We start from the raw sequence: 24,561 nt of genomic DNA, 5'->3' as shown, positions 1-24,561 counted from the left end.
TCTCAGATCTTTTAAAAAAGTAGATAGTTAGTAGACTATTTGACTAACGACGCTTCATATTGTATTTCCATAATGCCTGCTTAACTGAACAGAAAAGCTTTGAAATTCCCCAGTTTGCTTAAGAACACTATTGACACAAAATGTTGTTTTGACTATTAAACCTGGAGGGATGAAGTTTCATGTTTCATAGTCTATTAGCTCAAATCCTGGAATGCTTTTTTTTTTAGTGCTCCAGTAGTTTCTTTCTCCAAACCCAGCCTGCTGATTCATAACGGAGTCACAGCTTATAACCCAAATTCCTGGGAAACTGACTTTACACATAAAATGTCAATTTGGAAGTCATTTATATGTCGTAAACCTTTTGTGACTCAGCAAAATCTTGTAAATGGCACCAAAACCAGACTTTGCTTTCAGTGAAAAACTAAAAGTATGAAAACAAGAAAAACAAAAAGGTCAGGAAGTGTTTAGCTAGAAAGACGTGAGCTTACCAGACCTCTGTAGCCTCACCCTCTAATGGATGCATTGTAGAGAAACACCTGTTACACTGGTGCACATCTACACATTTTGTTTTAGACTGGTTTTTTTGTGTTTGCCTGTCTCTTAGAAACAAAAACATAAGTGCCAAGTATGAACCGTAGGCCAATTTAGACCTCAAAAGCATTTTTTAAGGTAACAATTAGTGGTAAAAATTTACAAAAAGGCATATCTCGTAGCAAGCAGAATTGTTTTTCCAACACTGTAGAGACCCCTAGAAATTAATTAGTTTAGATGAAAGCCATTAAAGTGTGTTCTTCGACAGCACTGCGGCCTATTGTTGCATTGTGGGTAATGTAGGTGCCATGTATTGATAAATAGCACGAAGAAAGTAATATCTCTGGTTACTAAGCATCCATTTTTAGACATTAACACTAATGAGTAAGGGTTGAAGGTAAAGTAAAGCAAAAAGATGCATATACAGTATCTTAAGTCATGTCCTCTAAATATATCCACGAAATAAGAGTTTGACGCACTGTAATCATTGATAATATATCTTTATTTTTTTTCTTTACTCTCACTAAAATAACTCAATTAACATGTCTTAACAGAATATCCTCGTCTACATTAAGAATTTAAAAGAGCATCTTTAAATGAATAAAACATGTAAAACACCACACTGTTAAAAGTTCCCCATGAAGAGCGAAGAAACTTTCATTACGCGACCAAAGCACGATGCCGCACAAAATACACTTTCACCGAACCGCATGAGCTGACTCGCATGTACATCTCGAGCATATTTTGCCGCGGTGCGTTCGACCTTAACGAAAGAAAAGGAAAATACGAAATCAAAAATCATAGCACTCATTGTTATTTTGCAATACACAATGTGTGATAAAGAAAAAGAAGCGCAAAGTTAGAAAGCATGAGGTTATCTTCCGCTTTACCGACCCTCCCAAAAAGTGCTAATTTGGATTTTAAACAAAGATTCTGAGCAAGCTGCTTCTTACAGAAAAAAATAGATACGCTATATATCAAGAGGCTTCATGTATACCACGTTAAGACAATGTGTTTCGTACACAGTTATCCTTAAAAGTGCTTGTTGAAGTCTGAGCAGACCAGAATAAAAAACAAATGTACAGTACATTGGCCACATGTTAGATGTGTTATTTATAGAAATATACGTTTAAAATGACTGTTATTTTATACACATTCTAAACTTTAAAATCATATTCATAAAACCAGTTAATTTACCTTGTCATCCCTTGTTGTGTTGCTTAGACATTAAATAAAATCTCTTCTTTTTTAAACACATTTTCTTCTCGTCATGCGTCTTAGTGTTTACACTCTTTTCATTTAATACAAGGCCTGCATACGATTCATTTGTTGGCTTCTAGCTTCCCTGGAAGCCACTGGGAAAATATGAAACTACCACTAACGCTGGCAGTATGATCCCCAGCAGCAGCAGCCTCACTTCACACTTTTTGTAGCAGCTCCTGAAGGTTAAAATAAACACACTTTCAAAGCAACAGTCTGTTGGTCTGGCTGAGGATAAAGTGCTGTTCTCCTTTGGCCCCAATGTGGAATCAGATAAAAAAACAAAAAAAACAAAACAGTGGTCAGAATCACTCGTAGACCCCGGCTTCTGATCTCAGAGCAGCGTGATAAAAAGCCTCATGACCCAGAGCCTGGGACAACAGTCTGTGCCCGCGGGGCGACATGCAGCCCTGGCCAGGCAGATATCCTGCCACGGCTTTAACGGATCTTGTGGGTTTAGGCTTGGGTGCTGCGTAATACCCCTCCATGTGGTCATATTGTGTGGGCCTGACTTTAGTGCTCTGAGTCCTTCTGTTGGAAAAGGATCCCAGATGTTCGGGATCCATTTGGGATTTGGCGTGGTAATGGTAGTAGTGACGGTTTTCTCTGGTGCTCTGCGACCTCCCGGGTCTCCTGAGGATGCTGGGTTTCACCATACCAGAGTAGCTGTTGACAGCGTTGGTCATCATTAATCGATCCTGGTCGTGACCTTGCGTATGGCTTCTGTCGTTGTGCTCGACGGTCTTAAAGTTAGGACAGCCTCTTTCTGGGAGCGAGGGGACTTTGCGAAGCGGTGGCTGCTGAGAGGAACGCTCTTTGATGTGAATCCGCCTGGAAGGCCCCGAGTCCGCGCTTGAGCGGTGAACGCGCTGCCGCCTGGTGACCTCGGGGTCTACCGGTTGGGACCTCTGGGAAGTCGGGGATGTAAGCATAACATTTTGTCTTTCCATCTTGTCAGCGGAAAGGAGGCAGGCATTTCCAGGGTCTGACTTGCTTCTCGTGTGTGCGATGTCTCTACTTCTTGTGTCAGCAAGCGAGATGGGACTCTCGCAAGGAGACGCAGCTGGATATGTGTTTTTATGTCTGGATTTACTCTCCTGCATGACTGGTTGATATAAGAGTCTTTCAAAAACTTCTGCGTCTCTCGCCTCATAAACAACAGTGTCCCTGCTTTCTATGAAAAGCTCTCTGTTCACAGGGGGGACGCGCTGAGGAGAGTAGTTGTAGTAATCTGATTGTCCGCTTTCTCTTGTTGAACGCACGGTGTAAGACTTACTGTGTCGGATGCCGCTTTGCCGGCAGGGCTCTGCGTAATAGCGAGAGCCATCTGCAGGGTTCACATTTGAATAGGGACTGTAGTGGTAGTCAGCGTGTGTGTTCTCAAACTGCGGCCGCACAGGGTGAAGACCAGTCTGATTCAGCCTCTGATAAGGTGCTTCCTGGCCTGCTGTCTGCTCGACATAAAACATGGTGTCAGGGGGCAGGACTTCTGTCTCTGCCAACTCGTAATGACTAATCTGAGGGGCATGGAAGGAGCGAGCCCTCCGGATGGCCGGGTGCCCGACTACTCTATCGTCTGACCTCTGCCACTGGCCTTGTTGCCTGTGGCAGCCACTGATAAGGTGCTCATCTCTATGGTATCGTCTGTACTGAGGTGACAAAGGGTGCCTTAAACCTAAACTGCTGTAGCGGCCTTCGGAGGACTGCCTGTACAAGCCTTTTGGCCCAGAAAGGTGAACCGACAGAGCATCAGGCCGAGGGCAGTGAGGTGCAGGCATTCGTGCTGCCTGAACTGGTCGGTGATGATGATGATGATGATGATGATGATAATGTTGATTACTGTAGACATCCTCAAGCATGCCGAGCGGCGTCTCCTCTTCTGGGCTGTAATGATGCGTTAAGGAGGGCTGTAATGGACGCGGAAACACCTCCTTGATGGATGCGGGCATGGAGGTCTCTGCCAGAACGGAGCGGAAATTAAAAACGTTTATCGAGTCCGGGTTGACGTATCCAGGAGAAGCCGATGGGCTCTGAGGCGAGTAGACGGGCTGAGTGGGTGTTGACACTCCAACACTCTGATAGGTGTGCTCTGTTTGCGTGACATCGCTAAGCTCTTTTTTCTCTCTGCAGTCCCTCCTCTCAGCGCTGCCTTCATCCAAGCTCCCTGACCCGAGCGGACTGACATTAGGAGTGAAATTGCACATGCTTTCCTGTCCGTCGGTGACCTGTAGCGACTCTGAGCAGAGGTGCGGAGGCAGGAAATGAAGAGGATGAGAGTAGCAGTGGGTCTCCGCAGGGCTGTGCACCGATGTTTGCCACTGGGAAGCAGGGGAGACATTAGAGCCGCTGTACTCCTGGGGATATGCTTTGAGATCAAGGACTGAGGGCCGTGGTGGTCTGTCCTGGACGTGAGATGCTTCCGGTCTGTGAAGCGGATGCACAGGGACATTGCTTCTTCTTTGGGAGCCACTGCTGGCCTTTTGGGCAGTTTCAGCCAGAGCCAGAGCCAACTTGCGTGCGGCACTCGTCAAGGGAGGGTGAGGAGGGAGAACAGAGACTGAACTCATAAGTCTATCTGTTCCTGGGGAGGGATAAGACAAACAACGCTACAGTATGACAGGACAAACAAAGCTATGGTAAGACATGATGGGACAAGACACAAAAGCTTTCATAAGAAACTAAGAAAGGCATTCTTATTTAAATAACCGCTAACTTTACAGTATAAATCAAGTATGCAATGTGAAAGAGCAATGGCACTAACCTGGATCGGACATGTTCTGTGCAGACTGAGTGAGGTCTGTCACAGCTGATGCCTGGCTCGCTGTGCTGAGTGGGCTGCAGTGTTGATAGGACGCTTTGGGCCCTTTTCCATCTGCCAGTGGAGCGTCACTGTTATCCGCTGGGGTAGAAGAAACCTTCTGAGGTGGCAGAGACATGGATGCAGACTGAACATCTGCTTGCGTCTTAAATGATTTCTTCCTGAGTTTAGGGGAGAGCTGCTTGTAGCTAACCTTCCTCACACCTTTACTGAGCACTGGACTAATGTCTGGAGACTGTAGGCAGGCCAGGTTGTTGTTGTTAGGAGAAGAGATGAGCTCTGATTCACTGGAACAACCAACATTCTTCCTCCACTTGTTTGTATCTTTACCGTGTTGTGGTCCAGGGGTTGCTGAAGGTGGGCTGCACTGAAAAGACATGGGGTCAAAGTCTAAAATAGAGATGCCTGCAGCCGGTGGAGAAAGGTCGAGGTCATCCTCCTGGTGCGGAGGTGAAATGCCTGCTGCAGTACTGACACGGTCAGCACCAGCATGACTCTCGTGTGGCGGTTTTGTTTTGCGGTCGCGTTTACTGCCGCCGTTGTGGAGGTCGTCTTTACTGACGGCAGACATGGCCTCGCTAGTTGAACGAGGTCTGAGAGGACGGTAACTTGGAGGCTCCCCTGGGATGGAATAAATTATACTCATATTATATTTATACTGATTATTTAGTAGTATGTTGTACAAAAATATTATAAACCACTGGCAGCATGTTTGAAGTGTAAAAAATAGACAATATTAAACATTAATTACCTTGTAAATTTTGCAAAGAGGTGAGAGATTCTTCACTTTTGGTAGAGCGCAAAGTGCCACTATCTCCTCTTCCCCCTGCAAACATTTGATCAAATTAATATTCCTAATAAATTAATCAGCATCTCTAATAAATACATCAATCAGTACAAGAAAGCGATAAATTAAAATGCAAAAAAAGAAGCAATAAAGATTTGGGGTACAGAAGCTGCATGTTTTCTGGCTGCGCAACAGCAGCAGTGAGCTGACCTGGCAGTGCAATGCTCTTTATCTCGTTAGGCTCACTGGGGTGTCGCTTCAGTTTACGTTTGGACACAGAATGGGATTTTCCCAGGTGGAAAAAAGAGAGCCAGTTCCCCACTGGAGACTTCTTAGCCTTAGCAGGAGGCCGCTTGCTGCTGCAACACAGAAACGCATCATTTTCAATACTGGCGCTTGTTTCTAAAAGTACAAGAAGAAGAAATAACTGCTGTGAACAAAAACAAGACATTAGTAGTTACTATTTTTTCATTATATGATGTGATTAATTATCTAGTCTACAACCAGAGTGTTAGCGATGACTCACGATCAATCACAAATTGCATGATATTGTGAAGTATGAGAAGAGAGTGAAAGGTTTTCTTATCATTGGCTGTATTACACAAACGTATTAGAATTCAAATCCATTCAAAACTCAAAGAGGATCCTGCCACAGCCATAAACAGCGTGATCATCATGTCATAGAGTGGACCGGATTAGCACAATGATGATAGGAAACCCCCGTCTAACAGGATACACGTGGCAAAGTGAAAGTTCGAACTCTCCTGTCATTTGTTTTTTCAGCTTTTTTCATGTTGTTCAAGCATGTTTATTATCATGGAGGATCTCATGTTAATGACTTGAATGACTAAATTGTTTGAACTGATTCTTCAGCCCATCAGGAGCAAGAATTTGTAAGTGGTGTGCATGAAGGTCACACTGTGAAAATGGAAAAACCTTGTAAGTGACCTTATCCACACATTTCTTTTTTTATGTGTTACAATTTGTATTCAGCCAAATTGTTGTAAAACTTGAGTGAAGACCCATTACGTCATCATCGTTAAGTGCGATTAAACTGTGACCAATACTGTAAACGGACTGACAGATGACGGATGCCTCATCATGGCTCATCAGTCATCTGATTGGACTAAAAAAAATAAAAAAATAAAAAAAGAGAGAAAATGCAAAATTTCCAAAAGTGAACTTGACATTTTCAGATACTTGTTTTGGCCGATTATTCATCTCATGGCATCTAATTAAAGAATAATTTAGTTATAAAATTTGCAGCTTTGCTTTGTAAATGACTTTTAATTAAGTGCCAAATATGCTGCTCATCCATTAACTGTTATCAATAAACAGATCAGATCGGGTGTGACAACACGTGAGTCGCGGTTCGAGAAGCAGAAGGATTCCTTCACATATATCACAGAAGGCGGCCATATACCAACCTCTCTATCGGAAGCTCGATGACTGTGTGGAACTTGCCGAGGAGAGCTCCTGGTCCCTCTCCGACCTCGATGTAGTCACTGTGGGTGAGGCAGGGGGTGGTGGCCGGGGAGCTCAGATGTACCTGTGTGCGAGCCTGAGCTTCCTCTATAGACAGTAACTTAGTGGATGGGGAGCAGACCATCAGGGACTTTGGTCTGGATAAGGTGTTGTTACCTAAAGTTGAAATGTTCAGTGTGTTAGAGATGCATACAGGGTATATAATGTATACAAGAACTTTTATAATCCTTGACTGGGAAACAGTTTAAAAAAAAAAACACTTACCAGTCCTTTCCCTTATGATCGAATTAAGTTTGGGGCTGAAGAGAGCCTCAGTATTATTGAGGATGAATTCCACCACCACCGACTGGATACGCACCTCCATGAACGCGGCCGTGCCGCTAAAGCAGGCCGACTCGATCTGTCTGGACCTGAAACACAGCAAAGCACAGCGCAACCCATTTCACAGCTCTGTACCACTGAGACATGCCCCAGTTCACCGTCACAGAAAGGCTAGAATGAAACAGCAAAGCTAATGCTGTGACGCTATGATAGTCACCTGAGGAGGTTAGGTGCCCAGACGATAGCTAAGTTTTTTGTGTGCATGTTAGTGATGGAGCTGAAGGTGGCGAGTTGGGAGAGGTGCCTCATGAGGAACTCCAGTGTCCTGCAGAAAAAAAGTAAATTTTTAATCTAAGCTTTTTTCTTTTTAGACTTTAAAATTGACAACTTTAGCTTATTGTATCTGCTCAAACCCAACACAGTTATCCTTCCTATTACCAATAAAAAGATTTGAAACTGGTAGGATCAGTTTTTCAAATCTCAAGCTAAATAAAATAACTTTCAATTGCTGTGTTTGGTGAATATGTGAGACATTTTTGTAACTGAGATATCGGCTTGTGTAGGAAAACGGGATCTCACGGCTTCCACAAACCAAATCAGGCTCTCAGCAGGGTCCGACATGCTGTTTACAAAATCCCATTTCTACTTCAGACCACCAGGGTGCAGCAGCAGCGAGCTTGAAAGCTGACCTGTAATGTGGAGGAGGCAGCTGCTGGATGACATTGTGGATTTTGACCAGCCTCTCCTCATCTGTGGCTGCAGACACAGCCTCCTGTAAAAAGACAGAGGATAAAGCGCGCATGACTTCGAGACCGTTAATCACAGCCGAGGGAGTTTCCTCAACATCCCCGCTCTCGTTTTCCCCCTCTTTTTTTAAATATTCAAAGCAGCCACTGTTTTGTCTCGCTTAATCTGCTATTCGGGTTTTAACATGCACAACCCCCGCTGTTCCTAGAAAGCTCAGCGTGATGCACTGACCCCATTTTGAGCAGCACCTCAAAATGAGCAGAAATTTTGAAATGATTTCCTCTGTTCTTTTGTCAACACTGAATAACTAGAAATAGGTTCCTCGCAGCTTTTTTGCCCTACTTGTAATACTTGACACTGTTGCAATACCAGCTTCCTTTCTGATATCTATTCCCAGTGTAAACCCGCGCTGTGGTCCTTACCGAGAATCTGTCGTAGAGCTGGTAGGTGAGAAGAGGGTTGGGCAGCTCCCTGAAGTACAGTTTGCAGAGAGAGCCCACTGAGTGGATATCCTGTGTGTAGACGTCTCTGCTCAGGTCTGGGACCTGTTCAGAGTCAAACTCATGCCTACATGGAGACCAAAATAAAGAGAAAGCAGAACAGTGTGGGAGTCATCCTACTGCCCATCTGTCAATATATGAGAAAAACAAACAACAAAAACAGGACTATAAGCTCCTTTTGAGGCAGAAATCATTAATTTACCACATGATAATTATTATTACTATTTCAGTGTCTTTGTTTAAAAAAAAAAACTTCATTCTTGCATCTAATGCAGGAAATCTATTAATAAACTTGCTGATTATTATCAGAAAATCGTCGACTGCTTTTTTATCTCCTGTGTTTTCATAAATGTTGAAAGACTATTTCATGTGGTGTCAGTCAGTTTTAAGTGAGAAAAGACGTTTTGATTGGCTGTCAAACACCATCAGGTTCTGTGCCTAATTTATGTACTGATGGGGGATTGTTTCACAAATTCCTCCTGGCAAGCATAAACTAGATGAGAAGACCATTACAGCCGTTCAGAGCTGCACAGCTTGAAACAAATTGTGTTTGATGGATTCCAAGAGAAGCAGCTCAAAAAGAAAATAATATTTAATGAATCTCAGTATATTTCCAATTACTTATCATAATTCAGTCACCAAAAAAGCTTTTGAAAGAAAAAAGAAAATAAGCAAAAAGAAGAAAAAAAAAGACACTGAAACCCCAGAGGGAACTCAGACTAGAGGGAATATTTTAGAAGGTAGATGCCAGTTTTGGAATTTGGTCCTTCCTGGGAATCCTCAGGAATTGTTTAGGGTTATATATCGATTTTGCAGCATGTGCGAAACAGGCACAAACCTCAGTTTCTGAATGTTGGAAGAGATCCCTGAGAGCCTGTAGATCCCATCCACCACTCCATGTTTCTCTATGAAGTCTGCACAACTCTTAACAACCTGGGGCACTGCAATAGACAAAAGATGGTCAGCGACATGCTTCATTCCTTTAGGATATCTGAAGTTGTCTATGCATTACCACATAAGAATAAAAAACCCCAAAACTCATTGTTCCTCTGATTAACAAATGGACTCTCCTCTCAAGCAGCCTGCCGTAGATCTTACAGAGGAGGCTGAAGAGTGTGATCCCCATGAAGCTGGAACACATTCTCCGGTCCACCTTCTTAAAAAGAGAAACCACTACCACAGTCTGCCAGTCCAGAGACATTGTCCTCAAGTTCAGTGCTTTGCTGCAAAAGCATGCCCACTAACACAGCCCTGAAACATCCGGTTACTTAAGAAATTCGAGAAGAATCTCATCCACCCCAGGAGCCTGGCCATCAGTGATGGGCAAGTCTTCCCCCTGGTCCCCAGTCTCTGATTCTTCTGTGGAAGCCGTGCTACTGGGATCTAACTATTCCAGTGCACTACACTTACTGTAGACAATGTGAGTAGAGCCCTGCTCTCCCCACCTGGAAAACCTGATGGTTTGCCACAATTGCCCCAAAGTCTACTAAAAGTTTTGCACCATGGTCTCAATAAACTCCTTTTTTGCTTCAGCTACAGCACAGCTGCACTCCATACAGCCTGCTGGTAGAAATGAGCTTCCCCCAGAGGGTCCATTGGATGAGTTAGGGAGGTGGTTGGGGAGAGGGAGGCCTGAACATATTTGCTTAGACAGCTGGCCCTGTGACCAATGACTCAGATAAGTGACAGAAAATGGCGGATGTAACAATAAAACATCCGTTTTGTCTTGATTCGGTGTACTGTGCATCTCTACATGTTATTACAAGCCAAGACTTTTACTAACCACTGCAGTCTGTTTACTGGGTTGGCCATCACTGACCACGGGCAGGTAACAGTGGTAAACGTCCAGCTTATCTCCGCATCATTCTCTGTTTCAACTCCAATAGTCACATTTAAATAGCTGCTTTTTTAGTGTGTTTTTGTGATAATCTGCTATTTTCGCACCTTAGACATGGATTACTTTGCAGTAAAGACTCAAACACGCTTATAGCTAGTGTCAAATTGAAAGTCGTCATTAAAAATATCCTTTCTTCAGGTGTTTTATAAGTTGAAGGTTTTCTATATCACGTTGCTTGTGTTACATTTTGCACACATTTTTGATGCCTCGATCGGTTCTTTCAAAAGCAATTTTTGAATGGGACGCCCTGACAAAAATCAATCATACCACGAAGTACTGCATGTGCAGCCAAAGCCCGAAAACCTGGATCGTATTTCTCTGTACCACAGCATGGCTCGTTGTGCTATGCAACAATTAAAAACATTTCACTGAGTCAATGTGTTGCAGTGGATAACAGGCTCATTCATCACTGTAAATACAAGGTACTGTGGTTTATCTTGAGCGAATCCAAAACACACAGTCCTGAGGCTGTTAAGACTCTTGAGTGAAGTGTTTACGCAGCATTTAAACATACATCACCCACCTTCAACAGGGAAAAACACTGTAATACAACTGGATTTTTTCCTATTTCAGCTGTTTTCTATGAATCATTACTCACTGGCTGAAGTGTTCCCACGAGGAAAGGTTACAAGTAGGCATCGCTTCATTGTAAGGAGTCACAACACAGGTGAAATTACATTATCCAGCGTGAAGAACAGATTTTACTACAATATTTAGCAAGAAATGTATGAAATTAAAGTAATACACATGATGAAAGTCACATGAGTATTGTCTACCTATTGACCCGAAGGCCTAAAAACCCAAAATACACAAAGCAGTTTTGGCAAATCTACAAAAATCTATAGAGCCACAGATTCACGAGGTAATCCCTGCTTTGGGATTAGTTCTTACCTTCCAGCAGTTTACACTGAAATGTGAACAGCCAGCAGGTAAAAATGATTCACTGTAAAATGAGAAATAAAAATCCATTTTACCCTCATGTCCTGAGTTGTGGAGATGTTCCCCCAGGTCACAGCCAAACACACGCTCTCGGAGGATGCCGCGCTGCCTGAGCTTCTGCGGCGGCGGTCGAGACTTCATAAAAGACCTCAGGAACGTTACCAGCTTTCCATGCTTCTTACACACTGATTAAGATGAAACACACAACCAACATACATATAACAGGCGAGTGAAATCAATCTGACTCATATCCTGGAAGCAAATCTTAAATAAATCATCACGCACCGACACACACACACACACACACACAGTGAAAAGTACCTGGCTTTGGCACTGAGCTTTGAACACTGGGGGGAATCTTGTCATTTATCAGCTCAACACAGTCACAGGGGAAGAAACCAACCTGGAAGAAGAGAGAAGAGAGACTGAGAGGACTAAAGGGGAGAGACAGAAACTGTGATACGCTTGAATGTTAAAAGGACCAGAGGGGGTGTTTTATGCTGGAGCAGACTGTTATACGGCGAGGGTGCAGAAATAGGTCAGGAAGCATGAGACGCTGCCTCAGACGCTAAATCCTCAGCTATCAGCTGCAATAGTGTGGCTGGCATTGTTTGTGACAAACAGACACAAAACCTGTGAGTCTGTCTCGTTGCGTCTAGATCCTCATTGCAAAACGTGCTCCTGTTGGCAGCAACTACTTCTACTCTAGCAGGGACAACAACACATTTGATTACTTTGGTAAGGCATCCTGGAGTTGCAGGCCAAACCTATTATTAAATATATCCACAGACTTTGTATGGACATTGTAAATGGTTCATTTATTTCAAAGCATCAAATTTTTAAAAACATTTTCTGCTCTCCCATCTCCAATTTGCATAAAAATGTTGTGCGTCCAAAGTCTGAGGATATAACGATTGCTGTGAAATTTAGGCTTCATATGCTAATTACTTTGTATACATTGTATTTCTGGTTTGTTGAGCCACTCCCAGCGTGTTTTTCGTTCACACTTTGAAATCTGAAACTATATTTGAATATGAATATCTCATAAAGTATCCACAATAAAATGCCTGAAATGTTTTTATACATCAAACACAGCAAAATAATTAACAGTTATAAGAAAGGGATTAATAATTAACTTTCCTGTCATAAGTGTCGCGAGGCCAAATTGCCGTTTCCTCATGCCGAGATCGGTATCTCCAAGACCTTAACTCCCCATTCCAACAGTAAGTCTAAAGCCACAACTGCTGCAGGCAAGCAAGGACACACGCTAACTGCCAGAATATATATGAAAATGCTACATTGTTGCATTTTTAATGTCTCTCTGACTATATTTTAAACTTAATCTGGATTATCAGACTGCTCCGGGGCAGTAGGACTCGAAAATTAAAATACACAAAACATATTTTAAAAACATTATTTGCTTAGTTATAACTAGAGTACCATTTAGAAACTATTCAGATCTTTTTGGATCAGACACAAAATGTTTTTGAAACCAGAGAAAGTTGAGCAGAAGACCCATGATGATAGAATGACTCAAAAATATTAAAAGGTAAAACAGAACAGGGATGCAAAGTGGGACACCTCTGGTTCTCTTTAATTAAATTCAAGGTATTACCTGTTTTTACCTGTATTATTATACAGTAGAAAGAGGACATTTGTGCATTTATTATACCTGAAATCCATGTTTCCCTCGCCACCAGCCTGTGTCTTCTTTAGGCGGCATGTCGATGACTGAAACAATGTCCCCCACCTGGATCACAAAGCGTGTGATGATGAGTCTGATCACAGGTGAGTCCATTAAAAAGGAATCATGATGGAATCAGAAATCTGCATATGCTAAACACTCGGTAAAATAAAATCTAGCTAAAGAAGAAAAAACAAGTTAAACAAATGGGAGTGTGTTTCTCATAGATGTTTTATAATAGCTGGTACCTCAAAGGTTAGCTCGTCTGTGGCCTGGGCTGTGTACCGCTTGGTGACGTGGGCAGCGGCGATGGCGGGGACATTGATTGAAGCTTCTTCAGACACCAGCAGATGGTTCCCCTTGTTGTCGATCTAAAAATAAAAAGTGTTACAACAGAGACGTGTTAGCCCAGTTTTTCTTAAGCACAGGAAGCAGGGAACGGGAGCTCTGTCGCTGCAGTAAAAGTGACAGAGACAGGAAGCAGAAGAGAGGGAAAAAAATATTTTCTTTTTACCTCCAACTTGACTTAATATCAGTCGTTCCCTGTTAAAGCAGAGCCTGAACAATGCACAGCATGTAGCATAAGCTATTAAACTATTAAAGCATGTTTATAACCCCTCAATGTCCAAAATCGTCATTAAGGCTACAGGGGAGGGCATCAAATGTAATCTTTATAGGCGAATGAGCTACAGGAGACGCACTACTTCACAAAATACACTGACAACCGCAAGTTCTTTCATGCTTGTGTTGATATGATCTTGGAGCTCTGGTTTCTCTCACCATCAGAAATGTGGAGGGTTAATGCTACCAGTCTTGCCCAGGACACTCTAAATTCTGTTGTGCTATTGTGCTAATTCTTGATTAAAATAAAAAACTTACGTTTTTCTGCAACAAAAGCAAAATGTCAGAACAAAAATCACCAAAAAGATAGTCAGATACCTCCATCCATGTTAATACCGGACCACAGTTGATCTTATTGTCAGCGATGTTAGAGAAGCGGGACAGGTAGGTTGCCAACATTGTGGCTACTGACTGGAAGGAAGCACATGATCAAGATTTGTAAAACACAAACTGTCTGTAACATTAAACAGATAACTTCAGGCAAATCTGTGATCTTATACGTTATGGACATAGATACCTCATCGGTGTCCTTCAGCGTGTCGTATCGCGGCAGCTCAGTGAGCTGGGAGTAACGACGGTCGTATATACACAAGTGCAGATGCTTGTCCAGCACCCGGAAGTCTTCATAAGACCTCTTCACCAGCCAGTTTCGACCCTGAGAGGACGAACAAATGATAAATGGAAATGGAAAGAAATATACGACATCGTGCGATCTAATCTCGTTCACAAAAGTAGCAAGTGATGTTACCTGGCAAGTGATCTGGACCAGAAAGACCAGCTCCTTGGAGTCCAGCCCAGCCTTTGGTCCTTCACTCTGCCCCTCTGCAAAGGCCAGCTACAGAGAGACAAAGAAGCTAACGCTGAGAAGGCTGTCGTGCTAAATAATTGATCAGTTTAATACAACAACCTCTCTGTATATGACCTGGTATACAAGGAGAACTTCATGTAAGGACCCATTTCTGCATGAAATAGTAAAACCACTTTTACGCTGAACAGTGGAGTGAAAAAGTGTGATGAAAATCAAGCACCAAGGCACTGTGGGCAAATAATGCATTAATATAGGAGGATGTGAAGATTTTGTAAAAAAGGAATTCCGACAAATGATCTTTAAATGTGACTGACAGCCTTCGTGGTTAAGTTATTTGGCGGATAAGGAGGATATATATCATCTGCCAGCAGCACTTCACTATAAATCCTGCAGTATGAAATGTATAATAGATCAGCTGTTAGGATTTCAGAACTTGGAGGTGGTGTAGATTTAAAGAATATTTCTTTTTCTCTTCCTCCTCACTAATTTTTAATATGCCCCAAAACTGAAACGATCAAAGCTTCACTGTAGTTTGGGAATTTGTTGATAGACATTACTGTAGCAGCGACTTCAAAGGCCTCGAAGCCAAGGGAAGTTCTGGTTATTTATATCTGTTAGCAACTCATCCAGATACACTGTTATACAACACGCAGCGACCCAGTTACTGCTCAGCAGTAATACAGCAAACCACAGTGACAACGAACGCAGTCTGAGAAATTTGTATCTAAATAATTCATGATGGAAGAGCTCTTGTACACTGTGAGAATCTGAAATACTAGTCCCGACCAAACAGCTAAATTAGGTACGGACGGGTCAACGAGCCAAAGAGATTATGATGAGAAGGATTATGGACTGAATCACAGACAAAAAAGTAGGTTTCAATTTAAAAGATTTGAATAAAAATAAAACAGCAAAAATCTCAAAGTTTTCACCGAAGGCATGCTTGAGCATCACTTCTTCCGTGACGCTCACACCTCAGAGGCTCCTCTCTTCAAACTAGAGCATGCTAATGCACAAGCGTGACATTATTTCCTCACGAATATCAACCATCAGAAGCTCAGATGAATATATAGTCAACGCATGGTTATGTTACCTGCCACTAAGGCATCTCACATATTCCCCGCAGCTGGAGGAGGTGGCTCTCTCTTTGTGTGCAGCCGCAGTCCTGGACCTCAGCAAGCTCCTCCAACAAGCCAAATCTTAGCTCAGAGCAGCGGCTCAAACGCAGCTCGCCTATTTGCCGTCCCCTGCCGTTTTACCCAAAAAGCTCATTTCCAGTGCTTTGGATCATCGCGCGCTCATGCTCTGTTCTAAAAGCAGAATATATGAAAAGAGGATGCTCCCAACTGTGTGTGTGTGTGTATGTGTGTATATATGTGTGTGTGTGTGCGTTACCCCCCTTCCTGCATCCCTTTTTCGATCTCTTCCCCCTCCTCCCTCTCCTGCGCTCGGTCTCCATCACCCTCCTCCTCTCGCTCTCCCTCGGTCTCTCTCTCTCTTTCTTAACCCTCTTTCCTTTCTCCGGCAACAAAAGGGGGTTTGCCAGTAAAATGGGCTCAGCCGCCACACACAGATACACAAGCTCATCCATCATACAAAGGCACAAGACACAAAGATGACCCTTTGTCATTTCAAAACAATTCTCCTTCACTGCGCTCTCAAGGCGAGACTGCAGCTAATCTGGAGAGGGATCAATCAGGCAGGCTGCAGACAGAGGCAGTCTGCTGTCCTTGTGCTATTCTGCAATCATGATATATGAGACTTGATCAGCGCCTGGCTGCTGCACTATGTGGATGAAGAGACATGAGAAATGCATCACGGGACAAAGACTAATCTCTCAGATTAAGTCGAGGATTCATCACGTTGCATTGTGGCGTGCAATACACCCCACAGCAATGTCTCCACACACCCAAATTTCTATTTCAGCTTGACTCTGCCTTTTGTCTCCTTGTGGTGCTTTCCAAGGTCACTGGAACTGTGCTGCTTCCACTTCCCTCCATGCTGCTGATGCATCCATCACAATCATGGCAACCACAAGAGGATGCGCAACAGAGTCAGAGCATCCAAGAATCGAAGTCCCGTCCAGCCTGTTACACTGTAGCTGACTAATACTAGATGTAGGGATTCAGCCTTAAAGTATGTGTGCATACATGCATACACTGCTCTGGCAGCCTAAAGCTGACACTGGCAGCCTGTAGTTGGAGCAGCCTGTATCAGAGGTGACTGACGCACTCTGCTGGCAAGCAACCTGCACTACACCGAGGTTAACCAGGCGACTAACAATCACTTCCACACATGGATGAGCAGCCACTAAGGCTTCACTGCTTCTTATTATCACTGCAGTGAACAAAGTCTTTCTTAAACCTAGAAAATTATCTATATGTCTAAATAATTTATTACGTGGTTAAAGGAAAGGAATCCCAATCACTGACTTCAGAGGCCTGTGTTATGAAGCCGGATTTAAGGTTTAGTCTGTGCTTTTAGGTTAACTCTTCCCCTGCATCAACTATAGCTGCAGCCACACTCACACACGTAACATGTGATTTATCAGACTGAGATTTTAAATTTGTCTCATACAAAATCCTACAATTCCTGGATAGAATAGACTATTTGCTCTATTGTGACATTTAAGGAGAAAGAAGGATAGAGCAGTAACTGTCCAGGAAAGGCAAACAAGGTTATCGATTCAGCTGCCACGCTGCGTTTAAAGAATGATTCCTTTCTGGAGCAATTCACTAAAACGGCCACTGAACTCGAGCCAAAGACACAATTACTAAACATAGAAACTCTGCTGCTGAAGTCACGGTGTAAGTATTTTCAGGTCTCACCTGAACATTGCCAAAATCAACTGTCTCATAGTGGAAATGGGCACACTCTGCCAATCTGGGAAAGTGACCTCTGGGAAAAGTCAGCCTGAAAAACAAAAACAAAAAAATATAGCAAACGCAGCAACTTATCAGTATTTAAAACAATGAAAAAGAGAAGAGCAAAGTTTATTGGCATAAAAGAAGAAGAAGAAGAAGGGTGAGGTTAGGTCTGCACATGATAACAGACTCACTTATCTGTCTGTGTCACACCCGTCATTTTATAGGTCCTCATTTCAGTGGCCTGAATAAGAGGCCTGGTTTACTGCCTATAATAGCAGCAACACTGTCTCCAGGAACACCTACTTCTTCATGTTCTTGACCTTCATGCTGGCTGTGCTGACGCAGGAACGCAGGATGGGCTCAGCCGGGTGCTCTGTGATGTCATCGCTCCTTGCCTGCCAAACGGAGACAGCACCCTTCGATAAATGTCAGTCAGTCACGGGACAGCTGATGGAGAACCATTTGCAGTGACCACAGTAATGATGTCGATCACATGAAAGAGTGAAGGTGCTACAACTGAAGTGCTACACACTAAAGGAGTGACTCTAAGCAGTACAATAAGTTTTATGCTACAGCATAGTATGCAAGGCTAATATGTTATATTACTATATGCTGTGGTGTATTTCATTCTTTGCTATCCTATAACTGTGTTATCATATATGTGTTCATGTTTTGTTGAAATGTCATTTACACTAATATTAGCAATTCCTGTAAGCATTAGGCCTTTTCTTTCCATGGATTCTGTTACTGTACTACGTTGTTATTGTGCTCCATAGAGCTAGAAAGCCATGCACATGAATGGACAGATATATATTCTAGTACATAATGAACAAATACTGCTTTATCTGACTTGTTATCAAGTCAGATGTTATCAAGTTCATTACTTTGAACCAAAAATGTACTTTATTCAGCATATTTCATACCACCATGATGTCAACAACTCAGAAAACTGGTGCAGCAAACTTGCTCACTTTGAGGCAGAGTTCATTGGAATTTTTCCAGTTAGAAATCAAGTTTTCAATAGTGAACGCATGAATGCAGTATAAGCTGTAATCTTGTTCTTCTTTAAGCTGTTCCCTTTAGGGGTCGACACAGCAGATCATCCCTAGCATCCTCTTCTGTCACACCAACCCTCTGCATGCCCTCCTTCACTACATCCATGAATCTTCTCTGCAGTCTTCCTCTTTTCCTCCTGTCTGGCAGCTCTATAATCCACTTTCTTTGTCTAATATATCCACCATCTCTCCTCTGCACATGTCCAAACTATTTCAGCCTTGCCTCTCTAACTTTGAGCCGTCCCTGTGATGTACTCATTTCTAATCCTGCCAACTCTGCAACCTCCACCTTGGCCTCCTGACTTTTGGTAAGTGCCACCGTCTCCAAACATGTATTATAGCAGGTTTCTCTACCACTGAGCAAACTTCCCCTAACACTCTTGCCACTATCCTTCCGTCACACTTGTCTCCACCCACTCCACGTGTACATAGCTTGAAAATCAAAATGCAAACTTGGAATTTTTTTTTTTTTTTTTTTTTTTTTAAATACAGTATACATTAAAAAAAAAATGCACACGTCATGTGACCACTTTGCCTAATAATCCCTCAGGAGGTAACCATGAGACAACGGGTATCTGGTGCCAGGACTTCCTGTTTTTTGTAGTCGTTATTGTTTAAGAATGTAGATACATTTTTAAAAAGCAAATAAGAAATAATAATCATACAGTCAGTAGTTTTTTGTTTTTTTTTTAAATTGCATTTTAAAATGCATCTATGTTCGGTTAATCAAACAGGAAGTATTGGCACAAGATACATGCTGTCCCACGGTAATGACACTACCCCACAGCCACCCACCTTTGCTCTTCACAGGACTGTTTCCCTGCTTGCAGTCTAACATTGACCAGATGTAAATGGTTAATACTGCTTTAAGCAGAAACCAGAACGCTTCCAGGAACAAGAATCTAGCAAGTCCCTTGCTAACAGATTCTGCATATTCATGTGCAGATATCAGAGTTAAGAGAGATTAATATGGATAGAGAGAGATAGAAACAGACAGATGGTAATTAACAAACAAAATTCACCAATTTTACATCTTAAAATCCCCCTTCAGATAGATAAAGAAGACAAACAGAGAGAAAAGATGACATCATGTGTCTGTGGCATGACACCGTCATCACACCTTTACCTCAGCTGCTATCAAGCATGTCATCTCAGTCTCTGGTGAGATATCCTTAAATGCAAATTTACATAACAGCTGACTTTCACATGTCCGCCATATGACCTCGGTGACAAGATGCTGTGAATAACCTCCAGAACCAGTGCAGCCTCATGGAAGAAGGGAGACATCCATCTCTGCTGGTGTTTATGTGTTTTCTTGTATAAGTGATGAGTCAGAGGCGTGTGTGTGTGTGTGTGTGTGTGTGTGTGTGTGTGTGTGTGTGTGTGTGTGTGTGTGTGTGTGTGTGTAGGCATGTACCATGACAGTGGATGTCTCCTGTGGTTGTTTCTCCTCTAGAGGATTACTGTTAGTGGCTTGAGGTAAGGCATCGTCTTTGTCCAGCTCGGTAGACGGTAACACGTCACTACAGGAAGACACAGGCCAGGAATTTAAATAAAAGAGAGATAACATGTCACAGTATCAACTGCTGTGCCACGGAGACTTTAAAATAAGGCTTGTCACTTTTTTTTTAAAAATACACCAGAGGGAGCAAGTGAGGAGGAATTCATAAAGTGTGGCTTGGTCTCAAATCCTGACATTGCAACAGCATGGCCCAGAAAACATGTTGTACAAGCACTGCAAGGTTTAAATTGCATCACATATGATAACTGGGAAATATGTGAAAATACTAGTTTAATCCAATCAGGTCAAGGTGGAAACATATGTTGCACAAATATCCGTGATCCAGATTAATCTGAAAGCAAAACAAAACAAACTGTAGCACATTTGGGGTCTGTTGGATGCCCTTAGGAAAGCCAAGGTTGACTATTCAGTGAGCCATAAAGACAATTCACCCACAAGGGACTGCTTCACAAAACCGTCACTTGAAATGTGACTCAGTGTATTGAAGAGGGCAGGGTGAGGTTCCATTCAGCTCAACTTTTATGAGCAACAAAGCCAGGAGAGAGACAGAGCACGGTTTTGTCAGCGTAATTCAGCATGATGAGATCAGGACTCCAGGCCAGGAACACAGACACACAGTGTAATTTATGTGATCCACAGGGATACAGTGAATTGCATAAGAGAAGAAGAGATATGGTAAAGTCTGGACATGATGAAGCTTGAAACAGAGACAGTCTGTCTGTCTCTCTCTCTGGGGACAGGGTCATGTTTTAGCCTTAACGCTGTCCTGCTCTTACTTTCCTTCATGCAGCATCTCAAATGCAAAAACGCATGTAAATGAGCACACAAGCACATGATAGTTAGAGCTACGCACGCACACGTCTGTCTCCACACATTTTTATGTTTTTACATGATTCACATCAGCTGACATGATGTGAGAAAAAAAACAGAGCAACTCACCTCTCAAGGACGTCACTACTTCCTGGTTCTCCCTCTGGTCCTGAGGCAGCATTCTCAATCACCGCGGCAACCACGCATCCAGCCTCCATGATGCTGCTTTTCTGCAACTGTCCGCTGTAGAGAAACGTGAGTGGGAGGAGAGGGAGGGAGACAAAGCCAGAGTGGGTGGGTGAGCGTAAGAGTAGAGCATGGGAGAAGGAGTCCGATCCTATGAAGCCGCCAGACGTTAACACACTTGAGGCTGCAGCGTGCGCGACTCTCAAGGCTACAATTCACATAGCCCAGACTGTAATCTGCGATGACATCATGCTACAGTGCCAGGAGCTGCTTCAGGGATATAAAGAATGTCAGACGGCACATTCATGAGAGGATTTCATGAGAATATCAGCTTCTTTTCTTTCTTCCTTTTTTTTTTTTTTTATCATTTTTGCACTGACAGGAGTTAGCTGGAGAAAACATCCACCTTCAAGAAAATGTCAAGGCTGTCATGGCAGTTTCAGTATGAGCCCCGGGATAAAATTAGTTCACTTAGCATCATTATCTTTGCTCATAGATATCCACTCACTGGCTATTTTGTTTGGTGCAACTGTTAAGCTGCTAGTAAATGCAAATATCTTATCAGCTAATCACATGGCAACAACTCAATAAATTTTGGCATGTAGAAATGTTCAGAACAACCTGCTTAAGTTTAAACTGAGCATCCAAATTGTTAATAGAGATGATTCAAATCACTTTGAATATGGCATTGTTGTTGGTGGTCTGAGTATTTCAGAAACTGCTGATCCACTGGGATTTTCCAACAAAATCATCTGTAAGGTTTACAGAGATGGTCCATAACTGAGAAAATGTACAGTGAGCACAGTACTCTGGTTAAAAATGACTTCGTACATCAGAGGAGAATGGCCAAAATAGTTCACACTGATGGGAAGGTAATAGTAACTCAAATAATCAATCGTTACAACCAAGCTATGTAAAAAAGCATCTCTGAATGGACAACATGTTGAACCTTGAAGCAGATGGGCTACAGCTGCTGAAAACCACGCCAGGTGTGACTCCAGTCACCTAAGAACAGGAAACTGAGGCTAGTGTCATAAAGGTGTGGGAGGTTTTTCCTGACAGACTTGGGGCTCCTTAGTGTTAACTGGCATGATTAGAAATGCTACAGCTTACATGAATATTGTTGCTGACCATGTCCATCCATTTGTGACCACAGTGTACTGATCCTCTGATTGCTGATTCCTTTAAAATGACAATGAGTATACTGCACAATCAAATAGAGCATCTATGGTGGAATGGGACGTTCACATCATGGATGTGCAGCCAACAAATTTGCAGCAACTGTGTAATGCTATCGTCTTAATATGGACTTCATCCATTATCTACTTCTAGTTATCTAGGGGCAGGGATAGCTCAGTAGGTAGAGCGGTGGCCCCATGATCGGAAGGTCGGGGGGTCGATTCCTCTGAACAGCCACCCTGAGGTACCCCTGAGCAAGGTACCGTCCCTACACACTGCTCCCCGGGCGCCCAATGGCTGCCCACTGCTTCACTGAGTGAATGGGTTAAATGCAGAGAGGAATTTCCCCACGGGGATCAATAAAGAACACTTTCTTCTTTCTTTCTTATCCCTATCAAAGCACCACCTCACATTGGGAGGTCATAGAGTATACCCTGTACTGACCTTCACTCTGTTGCAAGTCACAGACAACTAAATAAGGTTCATACTGGTGCTGTCCAGGTGCAATTTTGGTCTGGGGTTATTTCTTATGTGCTCGGCTTGGCTCCAAGTCACGGTCTGTAGCCTATCCCAGTTACCACAGGGCGAGAAGGGGGGTACACCCTGGACAGGTCGCCAGGCTGTCGGAGGACCAACACAGGAAACAGACGACCATTCATGCTCACATTCAATCCTACAGGCAACTTAGAATAACCAGTTAACCTAATCCCACCAACTGTATGTCTTTGGACTGTGGGAGGAAGCTGGAGTACCAGGAGAGAACCCACACAGACATGAGGAGAACATGCCAACTTCACACTCCAAAACTCAAATTTAAAAAGTTTTAAGTGTAAGAATGCATAAGAATCATCATATTTGGAAAGGCTCATACCAATATGGCCCTGATCTATCTTACTGTCTAATGGAATCCAGTATCACTACTGACCTCCTTATGTACTGTAAACAAACAGAAGAAATGCCCTGATTAAGCAAACTCGGCACCACAATCTTCCCATAACTAGCTTCTAACCAATGTGGGTGTGCATTGTGAAACAGTGCATGTTAAAAGGGCGTGTGGGTGGAAAAAACAAGCCTCTTTTCACACCTCTGAGGTTCATCTCCAGCACTAAAAATCCCTCCATTTAACTCTAAGGCAGTTTTACCATCCCTAAGCAGCTCTGCTAATCAGCACAGAAATGTTTGGAGTAACAAGTAGATTCGTCAGCCCCAACTAACTGCTGCTGTAGTAGCAGTTTCCCACCAGCCCCTCTGGCCCAGAGCCTCACTGAGTTGCTGTTGACGGCCTTCTACAAAGCCTCCTGACTCAGCAGAATGTGAGCAGGCAGACAGGAATATGGGCCAGATCAGACTCCAATTCATCCACATCTCATACTGCATCTCCTCTCTAATAGACACTGTAACCTTGCCAAAGGAGAGCCAACGTACTATACAAGCAAGCAGCAAACTAATTTATTGTTTAGAAGTGTTGCATCAAGCACTGCTTCATAAGGGTCACCGGAGGGAATGTTTTTTGGAAAGTCATATAGAAGTGAAGACAGTATGCTGCCAATTAATGTGGCTCTAGAGGCACATGTAATAAAATTAGTGCCTCTATTTACAGCTTAAAAATCTAGGTTAACACAAAAAGATCCAAGCATTATCTCTTCATTGTTTACAATATTTCCTTTATCGTGCATTCCATGATTTTAAAAAAAATGTGTGCTACATGGTACAATACCTGACCTTGCTGATGGCACCGCATAAGACAGTGAATCAAGCATAGGAACATGCTGTACTGCACACTGCAGAGGAGGCAGGCTAGCTGTGTGCTTTAAAGCTGCCTGACAGAAACAGAAGCCTGACAACTTGTGGGGGATGAGCTGAAGATAGCCGACAGCAACATATGATTGAGGGCTATACCAAACACCTCTCAGCATCATGAAAATCACAACACATGGAGGAAAAAACAGGAGGACTATTTTGGAATTGCCCCAAATAGCTTGAGCTATAAAAAGATAAAGCTGTCACATCTGTAAAAAAAGTCATTACTCTAGTTGATCTTGGCAATGAAACAGGTAGCACATATTGATGCAGCCGTACAGGTGAGAAAAACACCATCCCGCCAAACCAGGCATCAAACCCATGTAACTAAAACTGCAGAGCTGCTGTACGTCAAGCAGAAATCATCTTTCCACCACATCTCCATCAGTCATTTTCAATGTGTTAAGCAAACCTAATCCAGATGTACAAATAAAGAAACCCTCTACCTGTCACTTAAAAAAAAGAAAAAAAGTAGTGCTGCTCTGATGTCAGGAGACTGCAACAGAGAGTGTAAAAGGATGTCACCCCGGTATCTGATGGCCTAGATGGCATTTTAAGGAAAAACAGGGCAGCCTACACAGTCGTGCACACTTTTTATGAAACTGCTATCAGCATGTGTGCTGACAAGAAGAATGACTGCCTGTATATTTGTAGCTACAAACACACAGCAGATGTGTCTAAGTGAGTCACAGATACTTTATCACATATGAGAGGAGGCAGGAAGGCAAGCCAAGGAAGGAAGGA

At 42.9% G+C, this 24,561-nt stretch overlaps 1 protein-coding gene across 3 annotated transcripts in view; it reads right to left on the bottom strand.

Moving 5' to 3' along the window:
- Positions 1-668: 668 nt before the first annotated feature.
- Positions 669-24,561, bottom strand: part of arhgap32a (Rho GTPase activating protein 32a) — a 28,750-nt gene continuing 4,857 nt past the window's right edge. For 2 of the 3 annotated variants that reach the window (XM_085379999.1, XM_085379998.1), the window contains exons 2-22: positions 20,782-20,895; positions 19,738-19,843; positions 17,569-17,660; positions 17,227-17,311; positions 14,339-14,425; positions 14,108-14,245; positions 13,909-14,001; positions 13,218-13,340; positions 12,958-13,035; positions 11,607-11,688; positions 11,321-11,470; positions 9,288-9,390; positions 8,372-8,516; positions 7,892-7,974; positions 7,420-7,527; positions 7,146-7,291; positions 6,824-7,037; positions 5,607-5,755; positions 5,361-5,435; positions 4,553-5,230; positions 669-4,372 (exon numbers count right to left, since the gene is read on the bottom strand). In XM_085379999.1, coding sequence (XP_085236125.1) covers positions 2,100-4,372; positions 4,553-5,230; positions 5,361-5,435; positions 5,607-5,755; positions 6,824-7,037; positions 7,146-7,291; positions 7,420-7,527; positions 7,892-7,974; positions 8,372-8,516; positions 9,288-9,390; positions 11,321-11,470; positions 11,607-11,688; positions 12,958-13,035; positions 13,218-13,340; positions 13,909-14,001; positions 14,108-14,245; positions 14,339-14,425; positions 17,227-17,311; positions 17,569-17,660; positions 19,738-19,843; positions 20,782-20,870 — 5,097 coding nt within the window. In that variant the 5' untranslated portion in view covers positions 20,871-20,895 and the 3' untranslated portion in view covers positions 669-2,099. Of the gene's footprint in view, positions 4,373-4,552; positions 5,231-5,360; positions 5,436-5,606; positions 5,756-6,823; positions 7,038-7,145; positions 7,292-7,419; positions 7,528-7,891; positions 7,975-8,371; positions 8,517-9,287; positions 9,391-11,320; positions 11,471-11,606; positions 11,689-12,957; positions 13,036-13,217; positions 13,341-13,908; positions 14,002-14,107; positions 14,246-14,338; positions 14,426-15,491; positions 15,955-17,226; positions 17,312-17,568; positions 17,661-19,737; positions 19,844-20,781; positions 20,896-24,561 lie in introns of those variants that run through there. The other variant, XM_085380000.1, reaches the window with a different exon arrangement.

The sequence above is a fragment of the Rhamphochromis longiceps genome, linkage group LG14 (assembly GCF_057381845.1).
Source record: "Rhamphochromis longiceps isolate RC_006_pf linkage group LG14, R_longiceps_female_GT1.1, whole genome shotgun sequence".
Taxonomy (NCBI): Eukaryota; Metazoa; Chordata; class Actinopteri; order Cichliformes; family Cichlidae; genus Rhamphochromis; species Rhamphochromis longiceps.
Note: the sequence above shows the minus strand (reverse complement) of the source record. Positions and strands in the feature narration are given on the sequence as shown.